This window comes from Nelumbo nucifera, chromosome 4, assembly GCF_055504915.1.
Source record: "Nelumbo nucifera cultivar China Antique chromosome 4, China Antique-T2T, whole genome shotgun sequence".
In the NCBI taxonomy this organism is placed as follows: Eukaryota; Viridiplantae; Streptophyta; class Magnoliopsida; order Proteales; family Nelumbonaceae; genus Nelumbo; species Nelumbo nucifera.
In genome coordinates, this window is record NC_142652.1 from 94583827 (window position 1) to 94601038 (window position 17212).

At 39.1% G+C, this 17212-nt stretch overlaps 1 protein-coding gene across 1 annotated transcript in view; it reads right to left on the minus strand.

Annotated features, from left to right (window-relative positions):
* Positions 1-888: 888 nt before the first annotated feature.
* LOC104610146 (cullin-4-like) overlaps positions 889-17212 on the minus strand; it is a 38258-nt gene continuing 21934 nt past the window's right edge. Inside the window, exons 7-17 of the mRNA XM_010276637.3 lie at positions 14350-14475; positions 14047-14148; positions 13905-13958; positions 4089-4195; positions 3902-3962; positions 3680-3811; positions 1901-2038; positions 1738-1818; positions 1559-1639; positions 1363-1443; positions 889-1271 (exon numbers count right to left, since the gene is read on the minus strand). Of these exons, the coding sequence (XP_010274939.1) occupies positions 1158-1271; positions 1363-1443; positions 1559-1639; positions 1738-1818; positions 1901-2038; positions 3680-3811; positions 3902-3962; positions 4089-4195; positions 13905-13958; positions 14047-14148; positions 14350-14475 (1077 nt within the window). The 3' untranslated portion in view covers positions 889-1157. The remainder of the gene's footprint in view (positions 1272-1362; positions 1444-1558; positions 1640-1737; positions 1819-1900; positions 2039-3679; positions 3812-3901; positions 3963-4088; positions 4196-13904; positions 13959-14046; positions 14149-14349; positions 14476-17212) is intronic.

Here is a 17212-nt window from a genome sequence, read left to right on the forward strand (position 1 = left end):
ATAAATTATTTCTAGGAAACACTTACCTGGGTAAGTGCATTTACCCAGGTTCTTTTATTTCTCAGATAAATAAGGTAATGACCATTTTAGTCATAAAGATTCATTATTAAAAGGGGTATTTTTGTCCAATTCAAGTATTAGCAACTTTCTTCCTGAGTGGAAAAATTATTTACCCACCTAGGGGATGGTACCCAGAAAAATAAACTTTCAATGGTCTCCACATTAATATAAAAAATGAACATGAGATTCTTGGTCAATGACAACCAAAATTCTATTGACCAACTTTCCCCCCTCTCAAAATCCAAAATAAAAACACCCTCTTGATGTTTATCATTCAACATTGCTGACGGTAAAACTAAATAGTACAACTACAGCCGGAGGTGTGGGGTGGAAGGTTTGGTTCTGGTATTTCTATTAACAACAGGTTTATTCAAATGTTTCATTTTGAAAATTTAAAGATAATTAGATAACTGATGAATAAAATAGTGTTTTCCATCTTTCTATTAACAAACACTAAATGACGGGAGAATTTATTCAATTGTCAAAAAACTTGGGATACTTTAAAGAAATTTCGAAACAGTGGGAGTAAAATAAGTCAATTTCCTAAAACTTAGAAGTACTAAGAGATTTTCCAAAAATAAAACTGAAAAAACGGATAACTGATGATGTGTCATAAAAGAAATAGAAAGTCATCACCCAGGTTCGAGACATCCCGGGTCTTGAAAAGGGGTGGATTGGATAACAACTTAACCTTCGAGTATTTTAGCATGCAGTGTCCCCTCTGTCTCAGACCATAGCCCATGTTATCACATTTATCAGCCTTAGATTTTAGTACTTCACCATTGCAGCAAGCATCAAACTGGCAGCAAACCAGTAAAAGGCGAACTGTTCTTCACTAAAATAAATATACTACTATAGACGAGGAATCATCCTTTCTTCACCTTTAAGGTGGTTGAATCCACAACTAGAAAAATTGTGGCGAACAGAGAGAAATACTTTACAGTGTTTAAAGAAAATGAAACTAAAACTACTTGTTCCTGTACATAAATCTGAAGATGGATGAACCCATGAATATCTTGCCTCCCAGTGTGGACAGCAATTCCCCCCCTGCACCATTTACAAGGAAAAGAGCAAACCCGACTGACAGCATGATGAAATCACGCCAGGTAATTGTATATCTGGGGATTGTTCTTGTCCCGCTCCAGGTACTCCCTGTCAATAAGGCTTTCAATCCTTTTCTTCAAATCTGCTGGCTTTATTGGAAATTTGAGCTGTGCAATCAAAACAAGTTTGTTCCCTATGTCAATTATATCCATCTCACCTAATTAAACAAAAGGAAGATGGAAATAAAACTCTTGTTACCTGCTGGAAGAGTTCAGTTATCAAAAGTGTATGGCTTAGCACTTTCCTTGTCTTCATTATTCGAACAATAGCTGCATCAACCTGCAGTGGCCAAGTAATATTGCAGATTTTTCATTCAGCTAATTCAACACTTGCAATTGGTAACCGGAACTGTACTTGCTTTTTACTTGCTAGCAGAAGACGAAAATAGGTAAACCTGATATTGACGGTCCTGGAAAACTCTTTCAGTAGTGCTTGTGTTCTCCTCCACTGTCTCTTTCATCTGGATGGCATTTACCTGCTCCCTCAAGATAATGTCAGACCTATGTTTGAAGCTTCAAGTTCCAATGCTTACTATCGCATTTAACCATTAAAAGAAAAGGACCAGGTATTTACCTTTATACGATACAGAGGAGCACTAAATTCTTCATTGAACAAAAATGAATCATCATCCTCCACGTCTCTCCCTTTGGGGAACTGGGAACAAACCCAATATCTCTCATATTTAACCATTCAAAGAAGTGGGATAGAACATATTTCAAAGGGGATCATCACTCACCTTTTGAAGCACACGAACTTTTCCACATGCAAGTGATTGCAGAGTCCTCCTTAGCTCTTTATCCTCGATACCTGTTGAATCCTTTATGTCTTGAAAGCTAAGCTTTTGGGCATCATTGAATAGCATCAAGACAACAGTCTGCACCATGGATGAAGCATACAAAAATATGAGACAAATAAGAAAGAAAAAGGGAGAAAAGAATCTAACAAACAGGGTAACAAAAGAAGCAGGGAAACCATGTAATAATTGACAGATACATTTGGTTATACTCATTCCCGGGTCAATATTGGGTGCATGTTTGTTTGTGCTCTTAGGCATTGGAGGCTAATCATCAAATCAAAAAGACAAGCTAATTGTGGATGGGCTGACTCTTTATTCTGCTTGGCATAGTTCACAATTTCAATATGGATGGGCTTTTCACTATGAAGAATGAGAATATTTTAGGGATATTTTGCCAACTTTCCTAAGATGGTTGAAAAATCTAAAGAAATTAGGAAATTCACTAAAAACAAAGAATTTGTTAAAACTTCATGTGTTGTTTACAAAAAGCAACCAACTGTGTACATCAAATAAGAGAAATTAAGCAAATTAAATTGGTATCTCTCTCTGCCTAAATTTTCTAATTACCTCTCTTTTGTATGTATGTCATTCAGTTGCTGTTTTGATTGTCTTTTTTTTATTATATGTTTTGATTAGATTGAGAATCTTAATCCTCTATCCCAGTTTTGTTATTGTTACTTTTTGAGTTAGGGGCCATTTGATGATAGTTGAGGTGTTTGAATTTAAAAGCTTATTGCTTTGTCTTTTATTGAATTAGTTTTCAAGGAGGCTCTAGGCTCTTTAATGGCTGAGGCTGAAGTTGGGTAGATTAATATACCCCTAAATATTTTACTATTCAATTATTTTCTCTATTAAAAGACAAAACAGTAAGTCACTCAATTCAGGTCGACTGTTATCAAATGGCCCGAGTAAATGAACTACATTAAAGATAGACAATCATCCAATTATAGAATCCCTATTTTTCTTTTAGGAAAATATTTTCAAACATTTTTTTGACAATTCTAATGAAACTTTAAAAATATGGTTGAAATATTTCATATTGCCCCCTAGTAAAAGGGGGAGATTTCACCAAATCTCACTGGTATTGCAAACCACACTGATCAGAACTAAGATCTGCTATCTCTGTATCTCATTTCCTTGCATGTAAAGTTGCTAGGACACCCCATTGGAAATCTTAGGTACAAGTTTAGGGTCCGGTTCATAGTCGGAATAGGAATTGGAATCAGAATCAGAATGGTTTATTCCCATAGTCTGTTTGGTTCAGACAGAAATCGGAATAGGAATTGAAATCACCTAGAATGGAATTTCATTCCCGAGGGGGAGGGAATGGTCATTCCCTCAAATGGGGGAATGCCATTCCACCAGGAATGGGAATGGGATTCCGATTCCACCCAACCAAACAGTTGGAATCGGAATGGCTCCAGAGTCCAGACCCCTATTCCTGTGAACCAAACGGGCCCTTAGTACTGTTTTCCTGTATTCTTTGTTTGGGCATTTTCCCTTGCTTTGTAAGCATTGACATTTAGATAGCTTCTGCTTTGGAGCATACTAGTATCATGTTCAGCTTTCAATAAAATCTAGTTCTTGAGTAAAATATTTAAAAAAGTAAATGATCCAAGAAAAGACCAACCTAATTCTTGCTTTGTAAGCTTTTGATCTTTAATAAAATCTAGTTCTTGACTAAAATAAAAAAAGTGAATAATCTAAGAAAAGACCAACCTGAAATAGTGAAACTGCCAGCTCCTTTTTGCCTTTTGGGAATTCAGCTTTCAATACACAATGACCTAAAGAATTTTGCCACATCAAGCGCCTTCCACTGTATTTGCTCAAGTAGAACTCCTTGAAAATGTCCTGTCTCACCATGAAAGATAAAAGAGCCGGTGATTAAACACAAAGTAGCTTACTTTCTAAAGTAGAACTCCTAAACCATTTTTCACCTACCTGGTATACATTCAGTTCATGTGGAAGCCGTACATCCATCGGTGGATATGTTGGCCAGTACCTGTACACAGTTACCAAACCAAAATTACAAATTTTCAGGAAAATGAACTTTCATAGCAGTGTTAACTTGTGCTCTTAATGTGTTATAACATGTTTACAATACTAAATTGGAGAAAGCAAGACCTACCCAGTTGTTAAGACATGGACACTCATTTCAATACCCGAAGGGAGTTTTGTCCTAGCTTGGGATGACTGCTTGAATGACTCATTTATCTCTTTTGATAATTCAATATCCTGCAAATGAATATGACCATATTATATTAAATGGGAATCCATACAGATGATACAGAACTAGCTGCAAAATACCATTAAAATCTAGCAAGAGCACTTGTTATCATTTTTTTTTGGAAAAAGGTAAAGTAATTAATTCAGAGAGAATGAAGATTACAACAAGGCCTAGACCACTATGTCTACCTGGGCCCAAAACAGATTACAAGTACATCCATGATTTAGTGCAAAATAAGTGAGATACATTCTGATTTTTAAACTCCTCATTCACCGACACCCAGGAACAAATCTTCCCGACTGCTTTCTGCACTACCTCTTCTGGGCTTTAGATTGATTACAGAAGATTCTGTTGTTTCTTTCAGTCCAAATGGATCAAAGAACAGCATGCAGAATGGTATTCCAAACAAGATTGCCTTTCTTGCTAAGACCCTCCAATCTCCAACCCATTAGCAGCTCCTTCACACACTTAGGCATAGACCAATAAACCTCCAGTTTCTTGAAAAAATGTCCCCAGATTGAAGAGGAAACTGGACAGAGAATACACAAATGCTCTGTAGATTCAGCACAATTTCCACATAAAACACAGGAGGGATCAAGAATCTGAACAGCCCTTCTCTCCAAATTAATCCTAGTTAAACATTTATCCAGAGCCATTGTCCAAACCAGGAAATTAACCTTGGAGGGGCAGGTAGGATTCCAAATCTGCCTAGCTGGGAAGTTCTCCTGACCTGAATTGCACATCTTAAGAAAAAGGGATTTAACTGAGAAGCTACCATCTGCATTCCACTTCCAAATCCATTCATCTTCCACACACAAGTCAATTCTCTGATTTTGAATCAGCCCCAACAGATCCACATACTCATCCACTTCCCAATCTAACAAATTCCGCCTGCAGACAAGAGTCCAAGTGAAAGAATCCCCAGAAATGCAAATGTTATCAGCAACTGAAGAATCTTGATTCTCTGCAATTTGGAACAGACGAGGAAAGACTTCAGCCAAGGGACCGTCCACACACCAGGGGTCCTTCCAAAACTGGATCCTATCCCCTTTACCGACTTTAAAACTGATCCCATTCATAAAAAGAGTGTTGTACTTAGAGATGCCGGCCCAAAGAGAACTACCCCCAAATGGAAGGGGATCAAGAGTTCTCCAATCACCCAAAACCACACCATACTTGGTCGCAATAAGACTCCTCCACCATGCTTTCCTCTCAGAAGCAAATCTCCATATCCATTTACTAAGAAGAGCAGAATTAAATTCTTTCAATTTCCTGATTCCCAGACCACCCACATCCTTAGGAAGGCACACTTGCTCCCAATTGACAATGTGAATTTTCTCCTCATCTTCCCAACCCCTCCATAAGAAATTCCTTTGGAGCTGTTCCAACCTCTTTGCTATTTTGTTTGGAATTGGAAGGAGAGAACGAAAATATGTTGGGAGGTTGGATAGAGTACTCTTTATCAATGTAACCCTACCACCAAAGGATAAGTATTTTGCCTTCCAAGAGGACAATTTCTTCTCCATTCTCTCAATGATTGGGCACCAAATTGAGGAAGAAAATTTGGCCCCAAGAGGCAGTCCCAAATACTTTACCGGGAGAAACTCAATAATGACAAGCCATCACTTGTGCACAATCATCCAAATTTGATACTTGGCCCACTGGGATGATCTTACTTTTACTCAGGTTGACTTTGAGACCCAATACCACTTCAAACCAGCTCAGAATTCCAAGCACTGTATCCAACTGATGCAGAGAGGCATCCACAAAACAAAGAGTATCATATGCAAACTGAAGGATATTTACTTTCTCCTTTCCTGGGGATATAGCAAATCCATTCCATAAGCCCGAATCTGCAGCCTTCTTACTAAAAAGTGTGAGAATTTCCATAACATAGATGAACGGCAAAGGAGACAGGGGATCCCCCTGCCTCAGTCCCCTAGAGCTACCAAAAAACCCCATAGATTGCCCATTAATTAAGATTGAAAATTTAGGGGTCTTGGTACAAACACTAATCCAGTTTCTCCACTTCTGTCCAAAATTCATGCATCCCAGCACCCTATCCAGACAATTCCAGTTGATGCATTCATAAGCCTTCTCAATATCAAGCTTACAAACAACCCCCGGGATGCCCTCTCTTCTCCTAGAGTCAATTAACACATTGGCAATTAAAATTGAGTTGATCATCTGCTTGCCCGGAACAAAAGCACTCTAATTATTTGAAACAACATTACCTATCACCCCTTTCAGTCTTTCTACCAGGACTTTCGCTAAGATTTTATAGAAACTATGCAGCAAGCTAATAGGCCTAAAATCCTTAATATTCACAACCCCCTCAATTTTTGGAATAAGGAAACTCCTCTGCAGGGATGCATTGGCATGAAACTCCGGGAACACCTTCATCACATCCTCTTTCACAAAATCCCAACACTTCAGATGGTAGAGATTTGTGAAACCATCTGGCCCAGGCGATTTATCTCCTTCAAGATTCTTAATTGCTGTACTGATCTCTTCTGTAAAAGGTCTTTCAAGCCAACATTTCTGATTTTCACTCAGTTGCCTAAAAGGGAGATTTGAGGGAAAGGGCCTCAGCCTCCACTTTTCCTTGTAGAGTTCTTTATAAAAGGAGGTTGCAACTGATTTGATCTCTGAATCTGATTCTCTGCTTTGCTCATCCCATACCAACTTAATAATAGCTGAAACTCTAGCTCGAGCATTTGCCATTTTGTGAAAGAAATGTGTGCTTTTGTCACCCACCTTCAGCCAAGTAATTTTAGCCCTTTGTCTCATTTTATTTCCTCTTTCACAACCAATTTGTCAATGCTGTTTTTTGCTTGAAGTCTTTTCAGCCTTAATTCTTCAGAAATTGGCCCCAATTCTTCAGCTCTATCAATCTCTTCGATGGTGCCCAGTAAGGCTTTCTTTTCAGTCCCCAACTTTAGTTTTTTCTCCAAACTACAGATTTTAATTCTCCTTTTGATAGCAGAATTTTTTTTTGCCAGAGTAAAGGAGCTGGAACCCTCCACCTGAGTATCTCCCCACACAGTCTTCATCAATGGAATAAGATTCTCTTCCTCATACCAAGTATTTTCAAATTTAAAGGGAGCTTTGATCTTCTCCCGATGCCCGCATATAAGCTGAATAGGACTGTGATCTGAGACAGGTCTGGGCAGAAAGATCTGCCTAAAGTCCGGAAAAATATCCTCCCAATTTGAAAGAATCTATCCAACCTGACCAGGGTAGGATTATCTTGGTTACTTGTCCATGTGAATCTGTTACCTTGGATGGGGATGTCCACGAGATCCATAGTGTTAATAAAATCTGCAAAGCGCCTCATCGACACAGTTCTGCCGCTCCTTATGTTCTTCTCTTCCACTGATAAGGTGACATTAAAGTCACCCCCAATGACCCAAGGATGAACCAAAGAGCCCCTCACCAGCTCCTCCCAAAAGCCCTCCCTAAGATTAGAAACTGTTGGACCGTACACATTTGTGACTTGAATAGTATTGCCATCCTGCAGCTTCAAGACTAGAGAAATCGAGAAGTTCCCACTCCTGCAAGAAATCAAACTACAAACCAAGGGGTCCCAAAGACAATAACAACCCTCCTGCACTCCCATTAGCTGCCTTTGCCCTCCATCTTACCTGACCATCTCCCCAAACACTCCGAATAATACCAGCATCAATTTTCTCCAGTTTGGTTTCTTGAAGCAAGACAATTTTCGAATTTGATGCCTTCAGGGAATCACAAACCACCATTCTTCTTCTCCCCGACCCCAGCCCTCGAACATTCCAGGAAAGAATTTTTAGATTCATTGATAAAACAAATCAAAAGAGCAAACACCCCCCCACTCCAAAACTCACATACCCCACCCTCTCAGTTTTTCTTCGACCCCCTAACAGCCCCATCACTACTCCTTGCCTTCTCATTCAAACTCTAGGAAAGACGCATCATTTCCCTGCTCCTCTTGGAATTTGTCCCCCCTCTTTTAGCCACCATCTTACCCCTTTCCAAGAGACTTCTTTTTTCAATCTCTTCCAAGAATTTCACTATTTCCGCTTCCATTCCCTCCATCGAGACCCCCAGAAAGTTTCCCAATTCTAAAAGCTTAGAAGTAACCTGGGAGGAAGACTGAGAAGTGTTGTTACTCGACTTACCATCCTCCTCAGTCCCGAGATCGCCACAAGGCATTTCTCATTTTCCACCATCACTTTGGGTTGATCAAGATTATCACTCACTTTTGCAATTTGTTCTTCAACATCCACCACTGCTAACGGCGTCACCTCCAGCAATTTCTCGTTCACAGGAACTAGGGAGAGAGAAGGTCGGTGCAGTCTTCGATGATCAGCACTCGTCGACTTCACCAGTCCAGGATGACTAGAGATGGAAGTCGTGAGCTCCAGACTATCACCCCGGAGCTCAGCTTCGAGGGGAGGAGACGACAGACTCACCGAAGTTCCAAACTCATTCCACCCTGACTGCAAAGGAGTTTGAGTGATCCACGTCAGCTCCAAACGACCCAGAATACAATCTGGTTCAACCCTAGCCGGACTGTATTGTCTTTGTCTACCTCCGGACCATCTTGGTTCACTGGCAGACTTAGAGTTTATTTTTCTTCTAAGCTCCTGACTAGACCCGCTTCAAAACAAGCACATCTACACAATCCCCAACCTCTGAGAGTTGTCTAACCTCATTAACTTTCTTCATCGGGCTCTCCTGCATAGGTGCCACTTGTAATTCTCTTAAACATTCTTTTATTAAGTTTCTGATTTCTTCCACCATTGCACCACCCCCAAGGAATCCCATCTTCGACAAAGAGGCACTTCCCTCAAGAGCCTCTCTAGAGTTTAAATCTTGACCCTCCATTGACAGAGGAATCGAACAGTTCTTATCAAAACCGTGGGTCTGATCATCTTCTCCACCAAGCTCCGGCAACCTCATCGACACATTTTCACCACCCAGGAGATTTCTCGGAAGATCATGTTGCAAAGAACATTCACTGACATCCTCTAAGACTACTGTCTTGGAAACCGCCGAATCCGCCCTCTCCTTATGAGTCCTCTCTTCTGTGTAACTCTCCATCTTCCACCTTCGGACTGACGGTAAGGTTTCAGGCCAGATGGAAACTGAGAAGAGAGATTCCCCAACCATGATCTCCACCTTATCAGGAACCGTACCTCCCTTCTTCACCTTCATTCGAATCCACTCGCATGTAGCCAACTCAGTAGGAGTATCATCGGTTTCAAGAAAACCACCACAAGCATCTCCAATTGCTTTCATGACGCTCGGGCACCAAAGTAGAAAAGGCAGACCGAACACCCTGATCCAGGTAGCCTCCAACTGGTCAAAGTCCCCATTCGACTCCGGATAGAAGCAGCTCGCACTAGCTCCCCACCAATCCAGGAGGAGAGGATTCCTCCCCATTATCCATGGACCTTTATCAAGAATCCATTTCGCATATGCTCTGGAAGGCAGGATGAATAAAAAGAGTTCATCCACCAACTTCTTCACCCTCACTCCCCCCACATCCTTCTAGGTTCTATTTGCCCAATATCCACCTCCTATAACCCTACCTTCCACCCGAAGCTTCCCACTAAGCAGTCACATAGAAAATTTCTTCTAGCCTCCACCCCGTTCATCTCCGTAAAAACCACCTGCTTACCTTCAACATTTTTCAGTTCAGATCGTCCAAAGTCCGGCCAAACTCCTGGCTTCACCGCCATTCTGTAGGAGAAGTTTGGTCTTGTCCATGCCCCCATCCCTTCTCTCCTGTACCAGTGCTGAGCTTCCCATCTCTTTCCTCCCCTTTGGAATCCCCGAGAATAACTTTTATGGAACATTATACAGAGAATAACACACAATCCTCATACATTGATTATTTGAATCTTGAAAGAGCACTTGTCATCATCAATTAATTACATCATGGAACTGATGGCAGAGTCTAGGGAAATTACCTAAAAGGTTATTTTGGAAAAATGCATTTCTTATAGGGTTAAGCCCTCTCAATTTTTTCCACCAAGGGATAAATAGTTCTGAATCATTGATTTACTGTTCAATGCTGCTTTCTTCTTTGTACTCCATCCATTTAATTATTTTGTTCAACTATATCACTGTTCAATGCTGCTTCTACATGTTGGACTTAGCACAAAAATTGACAACATTATTCCAAACCCAAGACCAAAGAAATTATGATAGTAAATTCTGTAAAGATGCCAAGCTTCATGAATTTCCATCTATATGCATAAATAAAATAGTTGTGAATAGAAAGAGTGGACCATTTCCATATTAATTAGGCCACTTACAGAGGATGGCTGAAGCAGATCTGATTTTCATCAAGGTGTGGTAGGGAAGATATAGAGAGATAAGTTTCTCTCCATAATGGTGTGTGGATGTTGAGAATTGAAGGGAATAGAGATGATGCTTACCTGGGATCAAATTCAGTCCCTTAATTGATGTCAAATGTTGGTTTCTGATTGCCTTTTCCAAGGTATTTGGTTGCTGAGTAGCTGAGTTCAAACTTTGAAAGAGAAGAGAAGAGAAGAGAAGTGAAGAGAAGAGAAGAGGAGAGGAGAGGAGAGGAGAGAGAGAGAGAAGCCTAGGGATCACTCCTAAGGTTCCGAGAATCACTCTAGTGCTGTGGGGAATCACTCACACAAGTCACACGAGCAGAAAATAAACTCCAACACTACGCATTCACATTTTGCAACTTCAAACATATCAACCAAACTGCTTTCTAAATTAGAAAACTTAAAATTACAATTTTGCCACTCATAAACCCAACAAAGAAAATAAATAAATCTTAAATTACTTAACAATGACAAAATTTAAACATGACTAAACATGATTAGAAAATTGAAATTAAGATACACAAGTTAAAATGACTAAAATACCCCTATTCTTCAAAAATACAGAAATACATAAGAATTTTGAACATCCCAATTTTGACTCTTTAGCTCCTGCATCAAGCCTCTTACAGTCTACTTATCCATATTGAAGTCATTGCGGCAGGAGAAAGTCCCAAGGATGTATCTACTATTCAGAAGTTGGTTGAGAGGAATAGGGTGTTAAGTGTTTTGATTTCTTACTTGGGCTCTCCACCCTGAGTATGATATGGTGAATCAGAGCAATTTGACTCGTTAGCATATTCATTGGTACATGGAGACTCATGAGAGCACTTGTAATTTTATTCAAAAGAAGGCTGCATCTAATGTAGTTTGTCTTCCATTTGTCAAGTCTGGAAATTAGTTGCATACTTGCATCATAAGTTGGTAGAAATTTTTCGCTAGTGTGGGCATGACTAACATTTATGTTCAGCTTGTGGAGGAGTGCTGAATATTTTTGTCTACTGCCATCACTACTTTTACCCATTCACAGTACACTATATAGATTATGGTGAATAGGTTGATTGGATCATTATTCTTTCTTTCTTTCTTTCTTCATCCTACTTTCTTTCTTCTCATCATTTTCACTTTTTTTTGATAAATAAAATCATCTATTTGGTTCACTTTCTTCTCATCATTCACAGTACACTATATGGAAGATGCTTTAGCCTATTTGGTTCTCTTTTTTATTCTTTCTTTCTTTCTTCATCCTACTTTCTTTCTTCTCATCATTTTCACTTTTTTTTTGATAATTAAAATCATCTTCCATTATTTCAAAGATTGGTTACATGAAAATCCCCTTAGAAAGGCGCGAGGTGCCACCTCTCCAAACAGCAAATACATAAACTACAACAGAGATTACATGAATGCTAATGTTAAACAAGAGTTACAGTTGCACCCAGAACAATGTTTCCTTATTTGTCCCTTGTTTTTCCTATACATCGGCATTAGCTGGTCTCCCAACCCACTGTACTGTTATAGACATATTTCTTGTTTTGTCAATACATCACCCAGAACATGTCCCTTGTTTCTCATCATTTTCACTTCCTGATTTATTTCTAATCTTAATCCTTCCCCTACTAACAAATGTAGGTGCAAAACCTGTCCACTGTAAAAAATAGAAGATCAGAAGGACCGAGCCTTACTTGAGCTCATACAGTAAGACATTTTAAATTGTCAATAACATGAAGGATTGCTCTTATTTTTATTTTGATGAGTTCCTTTGCCTCTGGTGCATCACTTAGGCATCTTCCTTTTTACTTGATGAATTTCCAATTTTCCGCTGCTTTCTTTTTTGAAAAGTAAAACGAAAAAAATTTATAGACCCCCCCCTTTTAACTAGTGATATGCATCTTCGTTCTTCTTAATATAAAAGATTTTTATTAAAAATAAAGAAAAATAAGATCCTCCTTCCTCTTCATCCCCCCCTCCTCCTCTTAAGTAGGCTTACGCCTCTTTGTGTTCGGGAGGCTTACGCCTCTTACGTTCTAAACTATGCCTCACTAGGGGTGAGCAAACCGAACCGAAAATTTGGTTAACCAAACCGGCCAGTTCGGTTTCGATTAACCATTTAAAAAAACCGGCGGTTTCGGTTAACCATTTAAATCAAATATAAGAGTTCGGTTTATTCAGCGGTCTGAGAGACTTTCAGCCTTAAAAGGTTCAAATTTCAATTGAAAGTTCGATGTCACAGTGCCAGACTACCAGAGTGCCAGACTCTCTTAGTCTTTTCTCTTTTTTCTCTCTCAGTCTCTCAGTTTTCTCTTTTGTCTCTCTCACTCTCTCAATTCGACTCTTCGTATTCCTCACTCCAGACAGCCGTGTGGCCTGCGCCAACCACCAAAACGGAAGCACCAAGCAGCAACGCCGATCGCCTCGCCAGCAAGCAAGCACCAACGGTCCAATGCCATCTGTATCTCTATTCTCTCTCTCTCACCTCTCCTCTCTACGTCTCCGCCAGGCGCCACCTCTCAAGCTCTCACTTCAAGCAACCACTAACACCAACCAGTCCGGCACCAACAGCAACCACTGGCACGCGGCACCGACAGCAACCACCAACTGTGACAATTTTAGTTATTTTTTTATTTTAAGTGCATAAAAAAAACCGAAAAATCGAACCGCGGTTAACCGGTCCACCGGTTAACCAATTGCATCGGTTTGGTTTCAGTTTGGATATTTAAAAAACCGATCAGATTGGTTCGGTTTGAAAAAACACCCCATGGTTCGGTTAACCGAACCGTGAGCACCCCTATGCCTCACGCCTCTAGGTAGTGGAATGCCTCGCATCACACCTCCGCATTTTAAAACATTGGTTTCCGTTGAAGCTTCTTCTACTCTCTCACTTCCTTTTCCCTTTTTCAAATATTTTGAAAGCTTTTCTAGCAAACTCTTCACCTCTCCAAAAGAAAAGCACTAAACTCTTGCCAATTCTAACTTCCCTGTCCACCAAACTCTTAAGCTCCACTTTTCCCCCTCAATTTATCAGCATGTTGAGACAAAACTAAACTACTCTCATCTGCTTGGCTTCCTTCCTCCCTTCTTAGAAATTTTCTATTGCTAAACCAAAACAAACCTGTTTCTACTTGATCTAATTCAATAAATAAAGCACAAAAGATCCAACCAAGAAATATATGAAAAGAAGCTCCAAACAGGAAGGAGACTAGGTCAACTAATATATGTAAAACCTTCAGCAATATAAATCAATATCATTTAATTACAAATTATTGCACTAACACCAACTATAGGTCCTAAGCACAGCATTTCTGATGAAGCTCTAAAACAAGGAAAAAAATAACATTTCACAAAAGAGGCAACTGGTCAGAACATGGATACACACCTTGAACATCCCTTCAAGTTTATTTGTGAACTGGCTACCACATTCTGTCTTCAGCTGAAATAGTTGAAAGAACTTGTTGAAAAGATGTACAATGTTAATCCTCAAACATAAACTAGTTGCCAATAGATAACCTATCTGTTACCTTGGATATCATTGACTTCTCTGCATCAATAGAGGCACTCTTTCCCAGCAGTAACCTTTTCGCAAGATCCTTCTTATAAAATGCTTCAAATACATCTTTACCCTTTATTACAAGGAGAGGAAATATGAGACATGTTTATCAGTGTCTGAAAGTACATAATAATTTGACTCTATGTATAGATGCAATAAACCAACGTAAAGAAAAAGCATCAAATGTAGATATAGAATAAAATAATAATCCACATGCAAGAACAAACTTCATAATTTCCCTTTCAGAGTTAAGAAACATGTTTAAGCAACTTACTTGTATAAACCGGAATAAAACCAAAACTTTATCAAGTGTGCCCTCCAACTCCTCTTCAGATGTTCCTTTGTTACCAGCACGAAGTTTTTCATCCAGAAACTTTGCAATCAGCTCAGCAGGTCGGTTCTATTCAAGGAAAAAAATATCAATTAATTTAATCAGATGGAAAATGAACAGTCAAATAATTACGTGTCAAGAAAATTGTTTCAACATAGTTCTAAGGATGGCCAATGAGTACTGCAAGATTAACTACCACCTAGCAAATATATCCATCAGTTTGTACAATATATAATAATCGTCAATAAAATACAAACATATTGCACCCCATACGTTTAAAATTTCTTTTTACATTTATAGTAGAGAAAGTGCTAATATGGTTTACAATGTGGATACATTTCCTAATACTTGATCCATACAAGATAAGCATAGTGTTTGAATTGTGGAGAGTTTTAATGTATCCTATTATCAAAGTCCCTGTTGTATTATATCATATTCTTTCATTTTTTCCCTCTTTCAGCCCTATAAGGGCTTTCTTGTAATTGTACATATTTTAATATATAAAAGACTCTTTGGGGTCCAGGTCGATTCAATCCATTGACACCCCTTAAATTGTGTTTCTCTCTTGTTCGAATCACCAAGTTTGAATCTGTGGTTTAGAAGGGAACTTCAAGAAGTTTTTATCTATATCCGATTTCTGCTTTGAGTGCTTTCTGGAGGCTGTTTCGAATGGCTCAAGAAGCTGATGTTTTGCCTGGAAAGGACACCTAGCAGGTTGGTTTTTTATTGATTTCTTTCAATCAGCTGATCCAATCAGCCTAGGATTTCAGATCTGGTGTCACCCTAGGGTTCTTTATAATCTCTCTTCGTTGGCTTGAGTTTTGGATCTATTATGAAGGGTTTTCAATCCCTACTTTGGATCGACAGTCCTGTAACTTTCCTTTTTTGGACTGTCATCCATAGATACTTCTTGTTAAGGATTTCTTCTTGAAGAATCCTATTCTCCTACAGTGGTAGGTGTTCCACAAAAGGCTTAGACTGGACTTTGATCGGATTTGAGTGGTGAATTGCTTGTTTCTCAGTTTAGTATTGATTTCAGTGTTGTTTTTCCTCTCCAGATTTTGTTTACTCCTTGAAGATGGCTGAGAAAGTTGATATCATTCCTGTGAAGTTTGATGGAACTAATTACAGCATGTGGAAGTTCCATTTTAACTTTTTGAAGGAAAAGGCCTGGATGGTTAATTGAATGGAAATGTTACTAATCCTGATGAAACTGGTACCAAGACCTTTTCGCAATGGAAGCTGGACAATAGAAAAATCGTTTCTTGGGTTCTGAGTTTGATTTTCTCACATTGCTGTAGCCACGAGAAGGATGCAAACAGGTTATGAGATGTATACCTACTTGAAGAAGGTTTACCATCAGTCCAACATGTCAAGACAATACTAAATCGAGTCTGAAATTTTTGCTAATTAGTTATTACCAAGGGGATAAGAAGATGCAAGAATATTATGCTAGTTTTCTTGATTTGTGGGCAGAATATGAACTAGTTCATATTGATCCCTCAAACTCCTCAGAGTGCATTAAGTATCTTCAGAAGCACTTTGAGAAGAGAAAGGTGAACTAGTTCCTTAGGAGATTTGCACCTAAGTAAAGGTTCAATGCTATGATTGTAAAGGGTTCAGCCATATTGCTTCTCTTTGTAAGAAGAAACATGCATGTACTTATTGTAAGCACCATGGTCACATTATTCTGGATTGCCCCATTTGACCTGCTAAGGGTGTTCAAAGAAGAACCAGCCTCATCATATCAGGTGACTGAGGGCCAGACGTCCAACATCACTTATACCAAGTCTGATTCACCTATTAAAGGTGAATCATCTACACCTTTGGATGAAGGAAAAATTCAACAACTAGTATCCATTGCTATCTCTTCTGCTTTATCTACTATTGGCTTGGTGAGTTTTCCGGTTATTGTTCTTCCTCTTCTCCTATTTGGATAATTGATTCTAAAGTTACTAATCATATGACCGAAGCCACCCAGAACCCTCAAGTAATTGTACTAAAACCCATAATATACACATTGTTACTACCAATGGTGAAAAAATGAGCATCATTGGTAGTAATGATTTGTCCCTTAAGCTTTCACCCTCCACTTCCTTTTCCCTTACCAAGACCTTCTTTGTCCCCAATCTCACTACTAACCTTATTTTAGTAGATCAACTTGTTGATGGTCACATTCTTACTTTTTCTTTTGATGGTTTCTTGATCCAAGACCGGTGCACTAGGAAGGTGAAAGGGAAGGGACGTAGGCTAGGCCGCCTGTTTGCTTTGGAGTTCAAGAAGTCTCACATAGCCGAGTCATAAGCTTATTTCAGTTTTTCCTCATCTAGTTCTTTTTTGGGTCAAATAAATAATGTTTGGGATTTGTGGCATAAATGCTTGGGTCATCCTCATTTTGAAAAATTGAAGTTTTTGTAGGACTCTAGTTTTATAAGAAATAAGATTCCCCCTTTGCAAACTTTTGACACTACATGTGTTTCTTGTTTGAGTAATTGTTGTACTTTGCCTTTTCCTCACAAGTCTAAACATGCTACTTCTCCATTAAAACTATGCATACTAATGTTTGGACTTCATCTATTACTTCTCTATTGGGATACAAGTATTTCGTACTATTCATTGATGATTGCACTAGGTACACACGAATTTCTTTTCTTCGGCATAAATCAAAAGTCTTCCCAACATTTCAGCTATTTCACACCATAGTACAAGTTCGGTTTAAGTCTTGTGTATGTATCCTCGGCTCAGATTCAGGGGGAGAGTACACGGATGGAAACTTATCTTACTTGAAGACTAATGGGATACAAGT